Consider the following 19,448-nt stretch of genomic DNA (forward strand, 5'->3'; position numbering starts at 1 on the left):
AAGAAGAGATTGCAAACATTTGGCTTCAAGATCACAAGAAAACTAGGTCAAAAGGGGATGTGTCCTTGCAGGACGTATATTTAGCACCAGATGCCAAAGCAGGGCTGAGCAAACGACATGGAGATTACGCACAAAACTAGTTCACATGAAGGCACAGTTTTGGGAACAGAGCAGGGCAGAGGCAGGGCCTGCAGCGCAGGGGGAGGTTGCCTCATTCCCCACACCAGAGGCACTGAGGCAGAGACTGCCCCAGGTCCTCCCCTCCCCCTCAGGACTGCCCTGTGTCCAGCACAGGTGGATAGACAGCATACAGTAAAGCAATAAAATACACAAAGACTACAGTTTGTCTCCCCTTTGCTACCCTGCCCCAAGCAGCAAACCCATGCTGAGAAGAGTCCCTCCAGTAACATTGCGAATGGTCCAATAAATGCTCAGAAGCCGGGATGCATCTTGCACTTCACCATGAAGGACAGAGAGTTCTGGTTTTGATGAACCAGCCGAAGGAAAGCACAACAGACAGGGACTCTCCTTTGACAGTGCTTTGACTCCAAGGTCCAGGAGAGCACAACCTACAAAAATCCTTAGCCAGTGTGATGGCGCATCTGGACAAATATCTATGTGCCAAGGTGGAACTACGTCACACCTATGTGAGACACTGTCCTCTTTTTTAATAGACAGATGAATTAAGGTAGCTGTCGGAGCTCTACTCGTAGAAACCTGTTGACTCTCTTTCCTTTGTGACTGCAGATTCAATTCTCCTCAGTGAGCGAAGCTGGATATGATCTGCTCCCATACCCCAGTGACATCCAAAGAAAAAATAAATCGACTCAGTAACTTATAAATGTACTCTGTCTCCGTCTTCTGTTATTTAAGGATTGCATAAACACTCAAAACCTCGTGACCAGTACCTTGAAAAGTAGTTAAATATTTCTGCCCCTACTTTACAGATGGGGGCAAAGGTTGGCCACAGCAAACCCCCGTGCAATCTATCCCAGGGGAATACGTCACACACCAGCAACGGGTAACCTAGGCTAGCAAATGGGCCACATGAGTGGCCCTCCATCTCAATGGACCACAAGATTGTTGTAACCAAGACCGATTCTCAGAATAGCGTAGTTCTGCTAACCACACTCGTGTACCTAGAATTTGCAGGGTGTGCCAACTGAACTGAAGCAGTGGATGGACTGGATGCAAAGGGAGCGCATGTCTCTTACAGTTAATGTTGGGTGCAATCAGCATGCACCTTGCTTCATATGCACTTGCTTTACATGCATGTCACTTTATTAATACTGTTAGGAGAAAAAAATATGCAGACGGAAAACAACAGAATCTGGTAACCTTGTGCAACAGAACAAAATGTCTTGCTGGCCACGTGTAGAATCCCAACTGGCCAGATGAGGCCCTCAGACCACAGGTCATTCACCACAGCCATCCACTATGCCCAATACAGAGCCTTATCATTAGCTGCTTTTACTTTTGCCATTCACTGCTGGTAACTGCTTCCTTGTTAACAGGAATTTATTCCTGTTCATCTGTGACAAAGCCATGAAATAGGTTATTTCATAGAATCATAGGGCTGGAAGGGACCTCAGGGGGTCATCTAGTCCAGCCCCCTGCTTCAAGCAGGATCAAACCTCACTAAGTCATCCTGGCCAGGACTGTGTCAAGCCAGGACTTAAAAACCTCTAGGGATGGAGATTCCACCACTGCTCTAGGCAATGCACTCCAGTGCTTCACCGCCTACCTAGTGAAGTAGTTTTTCCTAATGTCCAACCTACTTCTCTCCTTCTGTAACTTCAGACCATGGCTCATGTTCTGCTTCCTGTCACCAGTGAGAATGGTTTCTCTCCATCCACTTTAGAGCTCCCCTTCAGGAAGTTGAAGGCTGCTATTGAATCACACCTCAGTCTTCCCTTCTGCAAACTAAATAAACCCAAATCCCTCAGCATCTCCTCATAGGTCATGTGCTCCAGCCCCTTAATCATTTTTGTTGTCCTCTGCTGAACCTTATCCAGCACATCCACATCCTTTTTATACTGGGGGCCCTCAAACTGTACACAATATTCCAGATGTGGCCTCATCAGTGCCAAATAGAGGGGAACAACCACTTCTCTAGATCTGCTCGCAATGCTCCTCCTAATGCACCTTAGTATGCCATTAGCCTTCTTGGCTACAAGGGCACACTGTTTACTCACATCCAGCCTTTCATCCACCATAACCCCTAGGTCTCTTTCCGCTGTACTGTCAGTCCCCAGCCTATAACAATGCTTGGGATTCTTCCACCCCAAGTGCAGGACTCTACCCTTCTCCTCGAACTGCATTACATTTGTTTTGGCCCAATCCTCCAATTTATCCAGGTCACTCTGGATCCTCTCTGCCCTCCCACGAATCTACATCTCCCCCTAGCTTAGTGTCCATCATGCAGCTATCCATGTGTTTAGCACAATGAGCTCAGCAAACTGGAAAACATGACACAGTATTTTGGACTTGCCAGCAATCAAATGGCCAATTAGATACACTGTGCTATTTAATACTTTAACAGCTGGATCCATAGAGCAACAGGCTCTCTGCCATTCCCTTTATTATAATGGTCATACATGTAGATATTTCACTCTGCCAGATGTGTTGGCACTAACAGGAAGTTGGTGGAAAGTGAAGGGTTTCCCAAACAAACTACTGTCTCTTAGTAGGTCAGGTCCCCCATCATGCAGCTGTAGAATGCCAACAAGGTACAATATACCCTCTTCTCAAGTTACTACATCACCAACCACATACTTTTCAACATGCATCTGTCCTCCTTTTGGCTGACTTCCCCTCTCTGGAATCCTAATTCACAAGCAAAAGAAATGCATTGTACTGTTCTTATGTGTCATGAAGAACCATTGCCAATGTTTACAAACTTGGAGGCTTAGAGTTAGGTGTCAAACTGGGAGGTGGTGCCTAATGGGCTGTGACTTTCAAAGATGCTTGGTGTACGCAGCTCCCTCTGGGTCAAGTTTCTTGAGACTGGTGGGAGCTGGGGGTGCTTGAGTACCTGTGAAAAACCAGGCCTTTGGATTGGATGCCTAAAAATGACATGAGCTGCCTTCCTTTTACACAAGCACCTCTGAAAGCTGCCAAGGGAGTACAGTAGGGTCTCAACATTTGCGAGGGTTCCGTGCTTAGAAACCTCACGAATGTTGATTTTTCTTGAATACTGGGGGTGCTTGGAGCCCCAGGGGAAGCAGCCATTCAAGAATAATTGAATTTGCGAACGTTCAGTTCGCGAATTGTCAGACTCTATATATTGACTTCTTTGCAACAGAAGCTGAACGTAAAAAAAAAAAAACAAAAAAAAAACCAAACAAACGCTCCACCAGGTGGCAATGGTACTCCATGCTGCTACCTCTACAATCCCATTCACATGGAGCAACAGGAGGAGCTACCACCACGAGGCTTTTCCTTGCAGAAAGGTACCCAAGCCTCTGAGGAATACTCATTTTAAATGGCACAATGCATTCCTTACTGCTAAGTTCCCTCCCCTTTCTAAAATAGAATCCTCCCGCTCCAGCACTGCACAGCCCTGAACATGCATAGTCCTTCAAATTCCAAACGCAAAATGGTGATCAGGGAACAGCGAGATCACAATATTTAGCAGCCTGATATAATAGGGCCCTAATCATCCAACCACAACCCTACTGAGGTCTTAGGGCACTGCTTGTATTAAGTAACATACAACTCACACGCTATCTGTGCTACCAAGTAGGGACACACTAATAACTTACAACTGGATGTGGAGATCTACGAATCAAGAGACGAATGTGAACACTGTAGTTAGAAGGGCTGGTGGGGGTTGGGGCATGTCAAGAATTTGCCTGACCTTAGATTTTAGAGAGGCGAGTAATTATTTGCAGTGCTCTTTGCACCAGTACTGAGTACCGGGCACCTCTGCAGCCCCAGACATGGGACTGGCTAGAGGGAGGGGCGGGGACCCGTCTGAGTACTGGCCTTTTTTTTAAAATACAAAAAATGGAACTGGTTATTTCTATTATTGTAGGGCCTAGCAGCCCCAGCCAGGGACCAGGATCCCATTGTGCAAACTGCTACATAAACACAGAATGAAAACACAGTTTCTGTGGTATAAAAACACAGAACAAAAACACTGGGCAACTCAGGGAGCACTGAAGCTCACAGAAGTGGCTCAGGGTATGTCTACATTGAGAGGAAAAAAAAAAAGGGAGAGAAATAAAAACCCACACTGCGTGCACATGTCCTGCAGTGGACAGCCTCAGAGATTGGGTCTACTGACTCAGGCTTGTGATATGAAAACAGAAGTTTAGACCTTGCAGCTTGGGCTGGCACTCGGGCTCTGAAGCCAGAGCTCCAACCCAAACCAGACCGGCTATGCAGTTATTTTTACTGCCACAGCAAGAGCCCCGAAAGCTTGAGTTTGTAGACCTGAATTCTGAGACTCTGACACTGTGGCTGGGCGGCAAGGGAAGGAGCAGGACTGGAGGGAAGGGATTGTGGGTTGCTTGGTTTTCCAGTGTAGATGGAGATAGACCCCCACTTAGTCTTTGGCACAGGAAATTGTTAATAATTAGATCGCTTCCATCTGATTAGAGCAGGGGTCAGCAGCCCCCAGCACAGATGCCAAGAGTGGCATGCAAGCTGATTCTCATCAGAGCACAAGGCGGGAGCTCAGCCCTGCTTCTCCTCCTCCATACAGCTAGGAGCTTGCCCAAAGCAATGCTGCCTGTGGATTAACGAAAGACCAGCTAATGCCGCCAACCACCACCTAAATGGTAAAGCTCTGCATTTTAATGTATTTATTAATGAAGCTGTTGTAAGTAGGACTATTAATGACTTTAAAAAGTATCACTGGTACATACGGGTCAAAAGGTCAAATTTCAGCACCCTGCCTTGAAAAGGTTGCTGACCCCTGGAATAGAGGGTGTTGTGCAGTTTTGAAAAGTTAATGAATTAAGCTCACAATTTTTTCTGAGTTATTAATGGGCCCATTTTGCAAGCTAGGAAACTGAGACACAAAGTAGGGAAGTGACTTACCCAAATGGATACAAAGTGTCTGTAGCAGACCCAGGAATAGAATTCTAGTCTCCAGATGGCGGGTACTTTTAACTGTCTTCCCCACCAGGCATTGTCTTTTTGTTGGTATCTTGCATTTGCTTTATCAAAACAGAGAGAAAACCCACCACTCTCTGCCAGCAGGAACACGTCCCCTTTACAACCACACACTGGGCTCTGCTAGCTGCAGACAGTATCTGACTCAGGAGAATGCCAGAAATTGAACACAAGAGCTTGCTCTCACCTCCTGAAGTTGGGATTCTTTCTTCTTAGAAGACAAGTTCAAGTGTTTTTCTAAGACACCGCAATACTTCTCTGTCTCCTTGTCATACTTTTTCTTGGCATCCTACCAAAACACACAAAACATCACAAGCCAAATGTTATATTAACCCAGCAAGAGCAGTCACAGGACAATGGCTCCGTAGGGGAACCCAATACCAAGATAATCACATTACTGATATTACCACTGCTGCTAGATCATGGTTTCCCAAACTGGTGGGCATGCCCCCCCAGGGTGATGTGAAGAAATTCCAGAGGGGGGTGTGAGGCAACCCAGGACCACCCCCAGTCACCTGAATAAAAAGCTGGCCCTTGCTTCCAGCTCTCAGCCCTTGCCATTTCACGTGGGTGACCCGACGCAGATGCTAAAAAAAGCAGGCAGCCAGCAAAGGCCCACATTGAGCTAGCTGCCTCCTACAAAGGTGAGTGAGTGTGGATTGTGGGGAAGGAGGAGGAGGAGGAGGATGGGGTTAGATGAGGGACTGGCGGTGCCTGGTTTTGGGGGAAGGGAGGGGAGGGGCTCAGGCAGGCAGCTCACAGGCAGCTGGGGTCGCTGGCTAGCGAGGGTTTCTCAAAAAACAAAAAGAGGGGGATGCGACGCCGAGAAGTTTGGGAACCCCTGTGCTAGATGGTAGTCCCTAGTCAGGGACCAAAATCCTAACATGCCCAGCACTGTTTAAACACAGAACAAAATTGTCCCTGCCCTAAATGACTTATGTTGTAAGTGCCAGACAAGAGAGGGCAGATGGGGGAATGCCATGAAACACAAGAAAATGCTGCTCAGCACAGCAGACTGTGGTCTCAGCATACCAACAGCCTGGCTGTAGCCAGCTGAACGTGAAAGAACAATTTCCATCCAGGAACCTAGTTCCAATGTCATCCTAAAAGACAGATCTACAAGAACCAAGACAAAAAATAATGGAGTATTTGTAAAGTACCAAGAACAGTAGAGTTCACCAGGCTACAAGAAAGAGAAGAGTATATACAAAGCACCCAGGTGTCTTCTTTCTTTGGCCCAGTTTTCAACAGGACCGGATGCATTCACAGTGCCGTTAACAAGGGTGCAAGTTAACTGTGGCCATACATTCACTTCCTAAATCCTCAGTGAATCAGCCTGAAGCCATGGGTGATGTGTGGCGATACACAGAGGGCCACCAGCGCTGGCTTCCACCTACCCCGCACTCGTCAGCTGCCGCTCCAATGAGTGCAGAGGCTCTCCCAGAGCAGCGTGAGAGCAGCAGGCACTCCCTAGCTCACGCTATTCGTAGGCTGCGCTGATTGGGGCGGGGGAGGGAAAGCAGGCGCAAGGTGGAGACTGCCCAACAGGCACTGGAAGCAACAGGCAGGGGCAGCCAAGGGGGATGTTCGGGCTTGAGCAGGGGGGACATGGGTAGAGGAAGGTGAGTCAACAGCAACAGAAAATGAAAGCAAAAAGAGGTGTTCTTTCTGCCAGCTATTCTGCGCTACCTGTTGCGCCTCCTTAGTCCAGCACCCTCAGGTCCTGACCAGCTGCAAATGAGGGAATCTGCCAGGCCAGGGGAGGGCCACTGCCTCCAGTCCCACAGCCTGCTGCCAGCTCTCCAAGACCAAATGCTAATAATGTCCCATAAGGAACAACGTCCAGCAACCCCACCTACCCCACTGCTCTTGCCATCAGCACCAGAATTCACACCTACCACACAGGAAACTGTCAAATCACCTTCCTCAGAACTGTAGGCACTTCCCAAGGCCCTGGCCACCTCCCCAGGTTCTGAGAAGATCCAGAGGAATCATCTGAAGTTGTGGAGGGTTTACAGTTCTGGTTGAATGACAACAATCACACTTTTGCTGATTATCCCTGCCCTGGCAACCCCAGCATAAAAACAGCAATGCAGATAAGTTGCCAGCCCATCTCAGCACAGTGAGCCAGACCCTTCAAAGGTCTATGGAGATTAACAAGATTTTGCCTTCTTTGCACCTGGAGCAGACACCCTGCAAAGACAGTGCTCCAAGGGACAGCACAGCCTTCTCCAAGGTATCTGATACTATTAACAATGCCTGACTTCTGAAGGACCTTTTTCAGCTGTAGACATCTCCCTAAAGCAGCACAGGAACTGCTATACTAAACCAAGCCACTGTACCTCACACAACAGGATTTTAATCTTGCTGAGGCCCCTAAATGCTACTGTAATACAGGTAATAAAGCTCATACGCATTAGCTGCTATTTCTTGCAGGCAGGAACAGGTTGTTATAGTAACAGAAGAGCAGCAGACAGAGGAAAGAAGCTGCAATTTTAGTTTCAGTGAGAAGACAGCAAAGGGAAAAAGTGGGGGTTGCGATTCAGTAGAAGCCATGAGATTCTGTCTTCTACTGTTGTTATTGTTAAACCCACGAACCCCAAGTGGGGCATAGGTTATCCACAAGGCTCCTCCACCTGGTTCTATCTTGGGCAATGGCTTCAATCTGGCCCCATGAATATCCCAGTTCTTGTGCTTCCGTGACTGAAGATCTCCTCCATGTTATTCGGGGTCTTCCTCGGCTGCGTTTCCCCCGAGGATTCCATTTTAGGGCATGTCGAACAATGCTGGATGGGGGTTTCCTCAAAGTATGTCCCAGCCATCCCCATTTTCTCCTTTTTATTTGGATCCCCACTGGCTCTTGGCCTGTTCATGTCCACAGATGTTCATTCGTGACTTTGTCTTGCCATCTTATTGTAATATGTACCTCAGGCATCTATTCGAAAACGTCTGCAGTTTGTGTGTTGAGGACTTTGTGGTGCGCCATGATTCACCGGCACACAGCAGGACGGACTTTACATTTGAATTGAAGATTCTCAGCTTTGTGTCAACAACGATGTTGTGTGATCTCCATACTGTCCACAGAGTTTGAAATGCTGCTGTGGCTTTGCCTATCTGGATTTGATGTCTAAGTCAGTACCACCATCTTTATTCACAACACTACCTAGATAAGTAAATTGTTTGACGTCTTCGAGGGTCTTTCCTCCTAAAGTGAAGTTGTCTTGTTTAGTGTGGTTGACCCTCATAGTTCTAAGTTTTACATCTACTGATTTTCAGGCCTGCCTTTGAGGCAGTACTATCCAGTGCTGCAACTCTGCTGTCCATATGCTTATGCCAATGTGCCAGGAGAGCAATGTCGTCAGCAAAATCGATATCCTCCACTGAATACCTCTCTGGTGTCCTCTTGTTGTTTTTAGCATAATCCAATCCATAACTATAAGGAAAAGGAATGGTGAAAGTAGACATCCCAGTCTCTCAACTGTTCGGACAGTGAAAGATTCCTTCAGAGTGCCATTATGTACAACCTGGCAAGTGGAGGGTTCGTAATTGGCTCGAACGAGATTAATGATCTTCTGGGGAATGCCATGAAACTGCAACAGTCTCCACAGTGTATTTCTGTCTACACTATCAAAGGCCTGTTCAAGGTCTATGAAAGTTATATACAGTGGGGAGTTCCATTCCAATGACTGTTCTATGATGATCCTCAAGGTCGTTATCTGGTCTACACATGATCTCTCACTCCGAAAACCAGCTTGTTCATCCCTCAACAGCCTGTCAATCTCTGCTTTCATCCTCTCCAACAGGATCCTGTTAAAGACTTTCCCAGGAATAGACAGCAGAGTGATACCTCTCCAGTTTCTGCATTCATCTACTGAGGTCTGCCCTATTTAGCAAAGCACTTCTAAATTAAAACTGAATACATTCCAGTTACATAGGAGGCAAGGGAAAAACAGACCTGGCCATAACTGAAGCCATTCCAAACATACATACAGTTTTGTGGGAAATAGATCTGGACGGGGGAAAACAGGTGTTGAGAACTTCATTTACATAATGCAAACATAGCTGAAGGTTTGAAGAAAAGAATACTAAGTTTTGAACACACTGTGGCTAGGGCTAGACTGAGCTGTAGTGCCAGCTTGATGCAAATGATCAGTCTCAAAAATGCAAATGGATGCTCATTTGCATATTCACATGATTAATTTGCATGTTTTCAAGAGATCAGCCCACCAGCAGAATACAAGATATTTTACCAGCATAAGGGGCTGCCAACAAAGGGGGTTGTTACTGGCAGAACCACATCTACACTGTTCGTTTTCTGCCAGCAGCAGCCTCTGCTGGCAGGGTAATCTCGGGTGAATATGCAAATAATCAGCCATTTGCATTCTTGAGACCGCTCATTTCCACCAAGCTGCTGTCACGACAGCTCAGTGTAGCCCTAGCCTTAGGGTATGTCCACACTACCAAGAAGATTGACCTGGGCAGGGTCAATCTTCCAGGGTTTGACTTTGCATGCCTAGTAGAGATCACAGAATCACAGGGCTGGAAGGGACCTCAGGAGGTCATCTAGTCCAGCCCCCTGCTTCAAGCAGGATCAACCCCCACTAAGTCATCCCAGCCAGGACCTTGTCCAGCCGGGACTTAAAAACCTCAAGGGATGGAGAATTCACCACCTGTCTAGGTAACGCATTCCAATGCTTCACCACCTGCCTGGTGAAGTAGTTTTTTCCTAATATCTAACCTACACCTCTCCCTCTTCAACTTCTGATCATTACTCCTTGTTCTGTCATCTGACACCACTGAGAACAGTTTCTCACCCTCCCACTTTTAGAGCTCCCCTTCAGGAAGTTGAAGGCTGCTATTAAATCACCTCTAAGTCTTCTCTTCTGTAAACTAAACAAGCCCAAATCCCTCAGCCTATCCTCATAGGTCATGTGCTCCAGCCCCTTAATCATTTTTGTTGCTCTTCACTGAACCTGCTCCAGCAAATCCACATCCTTTTCATACTGGGGGGGCCCAAAACTGGACACAATATTCCAGATGTGGCGTCACCAGTGCCGAATAAAGAGGAATAACTACTTCTCTAGACCTGCTCGAAATGCTCCTCCTAATGCACCCTAGTATGCCATTAGCCTTGTTGGCTACAAGGGCACACTGTTTACTCATATCCAGCCTTTCATCCACCATAACCCCTAGGTTCCTTTCCATCGTACTGCTGCTGAGCCAGTCGGTCCCCAGTCTGTAACAACGTTCGGAATTCTTCCGCCCCAGATGCAGGACTCTACACTTCTCCTTACTGAACTGCATCAGATTTCTTTTGGCCCGGTCCTCCAATTTATCCAGGTCCCTCTGGATTCTCTCTCTACCCTCCAACGTATCTACCTCTCCCCCTAGTTTTGTGTCATCCACAAACTTGCTGAGGGCGCAATCCAGTCCCTCATCCAGTCATTAATAAAGATGTTGAACAACACCAGTCCCAGAACCGAGCCTTGCAGCACTCCACTTGAAACAGACCACCATCCAGATATTGAGCCATTGACCACTACCTGTTGGGCCCGACCATCAAGCCAGCTTTCTATCCATCTTATAGTCCAAGGATCCAATCCATATTTCCTTAACTTATGGACAAGAATGTTGTGGGAGACCGTATCAAAAGCCTTGCTGAAGTCAAAGTATATCATCTCCACTGACTTCCCCATGTCCACAGAGCTTTTCACCTCGTCATAGAAGCTAATCAGATTGGTCAGGCAGGACTTGCCCCTGGTGAATCCATGTTGGCTACTTTTGATCACTTTCCCCTCTTCCAAGTGCTCCAAAATGGGTTCCTTGAGGATATCCTCCATTATTTTCCCAGGGATTGAGGTAAGACTGACAGGTCTATAGTTCCCTGGATTGTCCTTCTTTCCTTTTTTAAATATGGGCACTACGTTTGCCTTCTTCCAGTCATCTGGTATCTCCCCCGATCTCCAAGAGAGTCTTCATGGATAATGGCCAAAGCTTCGGCAATGACCTCTGCCAATTCCCTCAGTACCCTGGGGTGCATTAAATCCAGACCCATGGACTTGTGCACATCTAGTTTTTCTAGATAGCTCAGAACTTGTTCCTTCCCCACAGATGGCTGCCCTCCACCTTTCCATACTGCATCGTCTAGGACCGTCATGTGGAAGTTGACTTTGTCCATGAAGACTGAGGCAAAAAAAGCATTGAGTACTTCAGCTTTTCCTGCATCATATGTCACTTGGTTACCTCCCTCATCCAGTAATGGCCCCACACCTTCTCTGATAGCCTGTTTATTGTTCACATGCCTGTAGAAACCCCTCTTGTTACTCTTCACATCCCTTGCCAGCTGCAGCTCCAACTGTGCTTTCGCTTTCCTGATTACTGCCCGGCATTCTCCAGCCATATGTTTATACTCCTCCTTAGTCAACTGTCCACGTTTCCATTTCTTGTATGCATCCTTTTTTAATTTAAGCTGACTAAGGATTTCCCTGTTAAGCCAAGCTGGTTGCCTACCATGTTTGCACTTCTTACTCCGCGGCAGATGTGCGAAAACAAACAAACTCTCTGGGGTCGGCAGTCAACCCCTGTACTGCTTGCCATTACATGGAGCAAGGGAAGTTGATGGGAGAAACTCTCCCGTCAATCTCCCTCAGTGTGGACAGCCAAATAAGTCAATTGCAGATAAGTCGATTCTAGCTACGTGATTGCTGTAACTAGAATTTCATATCTGCAATTGACTGAACTCCCTAGTGTAAACCAAGCCTTGATCCTCATCCTATCCCACCTTCTTTCACACAGGGTCAGGAGTACCAAAGTACTGCAGTCAGGGCTAGAAGGCTCCCAGGAATGTCCTCACCTCCACACAGATATGTTTAGAGAAGGATTTTAAACAGAAGGTGTGAAACTTTGACACTTTGCTTCTGAGGGATGAACTCCTTGTACGTCTGTGTCCAGCACACGGAGCCAGGGGTTTGTACGTGCAGTCCTGTACCGAGCTGGGCATCACTGAAAACATTTCAAACAGATTTCATTTCTGTGAGGAGGGGAGGGGAGAATTAGGGAATGTGTTCACTATGATTTTACACATTTTCAGGCATTTCTAGTTTTGAGCACATGCAGAGATTACACTCAGCTCGCAATTCTCAGCAGCTCGGTCGGCCTACCTTAGCAGCACCGATTTGCTCCTTGCGGAACTTCTCCAGTGGAATGATCAAGACCTCACCAGCATTCTCAATCTGATGGGAGAAAGGCAGAGGTTATCATCATCTCTCCCACATCTCCCCTTCCTATGCATTTATACACACTTCAGTGCAAAATATTTTCAACCCATCCAACATCTTAGAAAAAGAACCACTTGGTCTTTGATCAGAGGACCTCAAAACATTTCCCACACATTAACTCCCCTGCGAGAAACAGGGTCTCCACCACACTTCACCAATGGATAAAGTGAGCCACCTAGAGAGCGAGCGAGCGAGCGAGCGAGCGAATTTGCCTGTCACATGGAGGAAAATCATTACATAGACAAGTATATGGTCACTTAAAGCCACAAATCCCAATGCCCTAATTCGTCCAGTAAGCACCACTTACAAAAAGTGAGCTCTTAAATTCTTTTGGAAAAAGCTGCACAGCCATGCTTCCAGCCAATCCGTATCTTGTGTTGGAAAGGGCACCTTTTAGGAGGGGCTTAGGGATCTGTAGTCCCTCCCCCCACGCTTGAACGCCCGGATTTCATACATGAGGTCTGCTTAAAGCAAGTACTCTAGCTCCAGACCCAGCTCTTGCTCTCAGCTTTCCCTTTGGAGCACGGATTTCGTTTATAAACAGAAGGCAGCAGGGTGATTATGATAACAAAAGGCTTGTCATTCAAGTAACTGAAAGATAGATGATTGTTAAAACATTAAACATTCAAACATCATTAGCTACTCCACTTAAAAGACAGGGAACAAAGAGTAGGAATAAATAGCCTTGTGCTCCAGGGGTCTCCGTTAGGACAAGAGCTATTCATCTTCTTCTTAAGTGATTTTGAAAAGGGGACGAAAAAACAAGTTATGTAGCACCTTGAAGACTAACAATATTTATTAGGTGAATAGTAACAGAGCGGGAACTGTGCTGGCCTACATACTATCAAAACAAAAATCAGTCAAGTAGCACTTTAAAGACTAGCAAAATAGTTTATTAGGTGAGCTTTCGTGGGACAGACCCACTTCTTCAGACCACAGCCAGACCAGAACAGACTCAATATTTAAGGCACAGAGAACCAAAAACAGTAAGCAAGGAGGACAAATCAGAAAAAAATTATCAAGGTGAGCAACTCAGAGAGCAGAGGGGCGGGGGGGGGGGGGGGGGGGGGAGTCAAGAATTAGATTAAGTCAAGTATGTCAAAGAGCCCCTACAATGTCCCCAAAAATTTGCAGCCCGGTTCAAACCACGCGTTAATGTGCTGAATTTGAATAAAGTGCTACTTGACTGCTTTTTTGTTTTGATAGTATATAGACTAGCACAGCTCCCTCTCCATTACAATTTATCAGGTGATGAGCTTTCCTGGGACAGACTCTCTTCTTTAGATCTGGAGAATACTGATAAACAGTGAGATGACAAAATCAGCAGGTGGTACAAAATTACTCAAAATAGTTAAGTCCAAAGCTGGCAGCAAAGAGTTAAAAAAGGATCTGGCAAAAGTGAGTGACTGGACAACATGATAGCAGACGGAGTTCAGTATTGATAAATGCAAAGTAATGCACCTGGCAAAACAGAATCCCAACCATACATACAAAATTATAGGGTCTAAAATAGCTGTTACCACTCAAAAAGAGGGATCTTAGAATCATGGTGAATAGTTCCCTGAAAACACCTGCTCAGTGTGCACTAGCAATCTAAAAAGCTAACAGATTTTTGCGAATCATTAGGAAAGAAACAGATAGTAAGACAGAAAATAAAACCTTGCCCTATATAAAGGCATGGTATGCCCACATCTTGAATGTTGCACACAGAGCTGGTTGCCTCATCTAAAAAAGATGTATTAGACTTGGAAAAGTTACAGAGAAGGGCAACAGAAATGATTAGAGGTAAGGAACAGCTTCCATATGAGAAGAGAGATTTGGATTTTCAGCTTGGAAAAGAAATGACTAAAGGGTTGGGGGATGCATACATTATGGGTCTAGAAAATTATGAATGGTGTGGAAAATGGAATAAGAAAATATTTACTCTTTCACGAACATAACACAAGAAGTTCACACAGTGAAATTTATAGGCAGCAGATTGACTGCGACAACATAATTTCTTGTGTTAGGGTATGTCTTGACTACCTGGAAGATCAGTCTGGTCAGGGTAGATCTTCCAGAGTTCGATTTCGCGCATCTAGTGTGAACGCATGAAATCAGACTATCAGTGGTCAACAGTCAACCCTCATATTCAATCTCACAAAGAGTAAGGAAGAGTTTCTCCCAACTTCCATCAGTGAGAGTGGCCAGGTAAGTTGATTGTAGATAAGTTGATTCTACATACGCAACTGCCATAACTGGAATTGCATATTTGCAAATTGACTTTAAGGTCTAGTGTAGACTTGTTCTCAGTTTTCAATCTGTGGAACGGCCCACATTATGGCTGGACTCCAATAAGAACAAAAAGTTCAAGGAAGATAGGTCCATTAGTGGCTACTAGCCAAACTGGGAAGGGATGGTGTCTCTGTTTGCCAGAAGCTGGGAATGGCTGATGATATATCATCATTTGACAACTGCCTGTTCTGTTCATATCTTCTGAAGCACCTGGCACTGGCCACTGTTGGAGTCTAACATTAGCTAAGAGGGCCTAACCTCCTCCTTCTTTTACATAGTAATTAGATATAGTGTTCTGTTGGTTAATTGCTAAATTATATGCCAAGAAACCAGAGCTTTCAAATAGCTTAGTAGCTCCCAGATAGAGGTTGGGAGGGAGGAGAAAGGCAGGGAGGTTGAGTCCCCCTCTCCCCGATTTGCTGCTTGGATTGTACTGAGCATGCTCAGTAACACTGCTGACACAGCTGCCCTCAGTCTGCCCCCCACTCCCATGACCTCATTCTGCCCCCCTCTACTGTGGCGTGCACAGGTCATGCTCCCCAAACTCAGAAATGGCTCCCCTAGCTGTTGAGCTTTGGACTGGTCTAGCACTCCAGGAGATGGCCCGTTCAGCCATTTATCCTAGTTGGTCCCCGTTATACCAGTGCATAGCAGGGTACATCTTGCAACTCCATGTTACTCAATTTAAAATCACCACGTATGAAAATTAAAGCAGTTAATGTTCTTTACAGCATAAAGCCAGCCAGGCAGAAAACACGGAGCCCCAACTTCCTTCCCAAGAATGAAAGCCCAGAAGTTATTGCACTGCTGAGAGCAAGGAAGAGCACGGTCTCTTAGCCTAACGAAGCTTCTGCACTTGACAGCAGCACTGTCAGGGCACTCAGGGTGAAAGCAAAAATGTACCATCAACCTGAAAAGAATAATTTGACCTCCGTGTTCTCTCAACCTGGGGCTTGTCACACTGAGATACAGCTCACTGCAACTTGCCACTTCCCACCCCGGCATGCTGTCAAGATTCGGTCCCTAAGAATGACAAGTCCCATCCTTTTAGGCATAAAATCCAGTAATCCCAGCTAGTTAGCTACCCAGTGGCTTGTGGCCTTATTAGGCAAGAGGGATTCGCATAACAGTTTTGTGCTCCGCCCTTATAGAAGTCATGCAGACAGCCCTCGCCCTTAGGTACACAGGTCAGGAGGAGACACAACAACATCCATAAGACAACCTAATAATCATTTGCAAGTTGCCAAAACCTGATGAAAAGACCCAGGTCAGCCCGTATTACGCCAAGAGCCCACATCTCAAAATCAAATTCAATGCACTCATCCATTTCTATTCACCACACACCACAGACCAATGTACCTAAAGCCCATTTTCACTCTCCAGCTGATGTGAGCAGATGACAGGCCTCTCCCAATACTAAGATGACCCCAAACTCGTTTTGTGGAGATACACATCTCATAGAACTGGAAGAAACCTCAGGTGGTCATCGAGTCCAGTCCCCTGCCCTCTTAGCAGGACCAAGCACCATCCCTTTTTTTAATCTGTTTGCCCCAGATCCCTACCTGGCCTCCTCAAGGACTGCACTCACAACCCTGGGTTTAGCAGGGCCTAACCCTAACCCTCACCAACCCTCCCCTCTGTATCAAAAGATCACATAGAAGGTGGTTTAGCTCAAAAGTCATAAACCTGAAAGTCCATACCATGCGCATTCGCTCGTCTTCAAGATTCCGAAGAACGGTGGCAAATTCTTGCAGGGATTTTGCTGAAAGAGACATACCAGCAGGTTCAGTATGCAAAATATGCTGCGAAGTCTCTAACATTAAAGTAGTTCGGGTTACGCATTTCAAGCGATTCGTCACTCAGCACAAATACTGGGCAGTTGGGCTAGGATCAGGCAGCTGCAACCCTATTTTATTACCAGGTTGGCTGGGTCAGTAAGAGCTAAGAACTGGCTTTTGAGTTTTTCCAGAATATATTCACCAGTAGTGTCATGGAAATCTCTTCTGAATAAGAGCATGGAACTCCCTTTTGGCACAGTTATGCTTTTGGCTGATAGGAAGCACTCCTTTGCAGTCTTGCATGTACAGGCTGCTCTTGGGTTCAAATTCATTGCACTTGGATTTTTCCAGGGGACATAAAATAAATGGCAACAACCATTTCAGACTTGCTTCTCTCCTTTCACTTTTATGAAGTAGTGACAGAAAAGTTTCTGAACCTTGGACTTCAGTAGTGCTGATAGCAAAGATAGCATACCTGTTCAGAACCACAATTGGTACAAGTTGTTTCTCCCATACTAGCATTTCCCTGGTGTATCTTCCTCAAACCAACCCACCAGTCTTTACACTACACTGCTAGATACATACAGCCGTAGCGTGACATGTCTCCTGCCCTGCCCCCAGCCCCTTGGGAGACTGACTGGATGACTCAATAGATCTTCATCTCTATTTTTGACAGTTAACTGCAGGTAGTTATGAAAAATAAAACTGATTTGTACGAAGTGCAGCCCTAAAATTATACTCCCTGCCCCACAGACAAAGATGTAGCATTGATCTTGAAAGTAAACAACCCAATGGACAATTCTTTATCCTCTCATGGATCGGTCTCACAGGAGACCTACAGCATCTCACCCAGGACATGAGGTATGACCAGTGCACTTGGTCACCCCAGCTGACAAGCCTCTCACAGCTTAAGTGAGACTGGGGCTTTGCTACAAAAAAAATCATCCACTCAAATAAAATTGACAGAGAACACTCTTACTAAAAATAAGACAAACCCAATTTAGATACCTAGGCTCCTGTTTGCGATTAAAAAGGTCGATGGGTCAAACTGAAGAGAAGAGAGTTGACGTTGGTTACAAAAACAAAGGGCAAAGGAGCAGCTACTGCCTCTCTTTTGGTCTTCCCCCAGCTAACCAGGTTGACTAGGTGAGGAGCCCAGTCAGATCCTTATCTCCTTCTGTTTGTCCAGAGAGCAGTGGCCAGGAAGGCTTGTTTCACCCCTGCTTAGCAAGAAGTTTGCAGCCTTCACTTCGGATCTGGGCCTTGCTATATTTAGACATTCCCTTTCCCCAGACTCACTATAAAACATGAAGGGGCTAATGGCAGTGTGTTGCCAGTTAAAATCCCTGAAACCTGGAGTTCCTTCCCTGGGCTTGATAACACCAGCTTCAGGGCAAACTGCGAGATTCCAGTTTTCCTAGGCTTTTGCACAAGGGCTGAGTTAAAAGGAACATATTGTTTCTGCAGACGGGGAAGCTGAATGGAACGTCTGGGCCCACAGGTGCTTCACGTGCATTTCTGTTGTCTGTCTGTGAACCTCACGTTCTGATCAGCACACTCCAGAAACACAAGAGAGGCCCATTTAACAAAACCTTCCCACTTACCTATGCACATTTCGTCATCTGTTTCTGCATCTCCTATACATCGAAATTTAAACTCATTTAGGGAATCCGCAAACTTCCGCTTTGCTGAAGACAGATCTGTTGAGCAGTGGGGGAGGGAGGGAGCGAGAGACAGAGTGGGAGGGGGGAGGAGAAAATCAGATGTATTAAAAAGTATGCAGTAGTCAGCCATATCCTCTCACCCCTGGATCTTGGCCTACGTCTCACAAGACTACTCGAGAGACATGCACCCATCCTGCCATTCAAGGGAGACCCCTGGGCTGAAGTCCCAACCCCACTGATGTCAGCAGGAGTCTTGCCATTGTCTTCAGTGGGATCCACATTTCACCCCACATGCTGAATGGCATTTTTCCTTCTGAGTCCGTGCTAAACCGGGTACTTGTGCAGTAGTGTAGGAGACAAGAGTTTCAATATCCTGACCTGGATCCCACAGAACTCTGCAGAAGTGTAAGGATGACAGCCCATGAGTTCCAGCTCAAGTCTAAATGCACAGTGCTTCACAGTCAACCTCCTTTCTGCCATAAACTGTCGTATGGTGTTATTGCAGTCTATTAATCAGCTGCCAAATTCACCCCAGGCAATGACAGCATTCCAGAGGCAGGTGATGCAAGCCACTAGACTGCCTTGTGGTTCTTTTTGGCTGAAAGGAGCTAAGATGTTTATAATACATCTCTTCATTACGTTACAATTCACAGCTTCTGTTCACCATGCAACCTCTGTCCCACTGCCCACTCCCCCCCAGCCCCCTTTAAGTTAACACTTGGATTAGCCTGCCACTTGTAAGGTGATATTTTTCCAAAGATCATTAAGTGACTCAGGAGCTCAATGTCATTTGGTTCTGGGTTCAGAGCCACGTCAGGGCTTTGGAAATCCCACTGCAGTCACCGGATCTAACTGGAGCATGGGCACACATGATAAGCAAGATGATTATCTTAGGAAAGTGAACATATAATCCAGGCTCAGGAAAGGATCCAACATCAGCAAAGAAAAGGCCAGGGAGCAGCACAAGTTGCCAGATAGGTTATGAATGGGAGGAAGACAATTACTGCTCTTTTTATTCCCAGAAGGCAGCAGAGCACACCACAGTTAAGTTTCATGTCAGGAAACGCACATTTGTGACTCACAAAGATTTCAGTAGGACCCACTAGTGTTTCTTTTGGGAGAAGGAGCCAAGTGCGAAGGGACTTTTGGAGGCCGTTCTGGACATCAGGATAAATTACGCTCAAGCACATGGCTCAATTGCCTGGAAGGGACATGGGAACAAAACATTTACATTCTTAAAAAGGACACTCCCAAGAGCAGGGTCTTTTGCGGCAAAGTCTCTTTACTGGTTACTGAAAAGCCCTTTACTATCTCATCCTTTAAGTAATTGCTTT

The 19,448-nt window shown here is 46.2% G+C and overlaps 1 protein-coding gene across 10 annotated transcripts in view; it reads right to left on the reverse strand.

Annotated features, from left to right (window-relative positions):
- Nucleotides 1-19,448, reverse strand: part of ARHGAP26 (Rho GTPase activating protein 26) — a 544,666-nt gene that overhangs the window by 210,129 nt on the left and 315,089 nt on the right. For all 10 annotated transcript variants that reach the window (XM_075009638.1, XM_075009641.1, XM_075009639.1 and 7 more), the window contains 4 exons: nucleotides 18,055-18,150; nucleotides 16,373-16,434; nucleotides 12,282-12,353; nucleotides 5,309-5,410 (listed from right to left, as the gene is read on the reverse strand). In XM_075009638.1, coding sequence (XP_074865739.1) covers nucleotides 5,309-5,410; nucleotides 12,282-12,353; nucleotides 16,373-16,434; nucleotides 18,055-18,064 — 246 coding nt within the window. In that variant the 5' untranslated portion in view covers nucleotides 18,065-18,150. The remainder of the gene's footprint in view (nucleotides 1-5,308; nucleotides 5,411-12,281; nucleotides 12,354-16,372; nucleotides 16,435-18,054; nucleotides 18,151-19,448) is intronic.

Source organism: Carettochelys insculpta, chromosome 15 (assembly GCF_033958435.1).
Source record: "Carettochelys insculpta isolate YL-2023 chromosome 15, ASM3395843v1, whole genome shotgun sequence".
Classification (NCBI taxonomy): Eukaryota; Metazoa; Chordata; order Testudines; family Carettochelyidae; genus Carettochelys; species Carettochelys insculpta.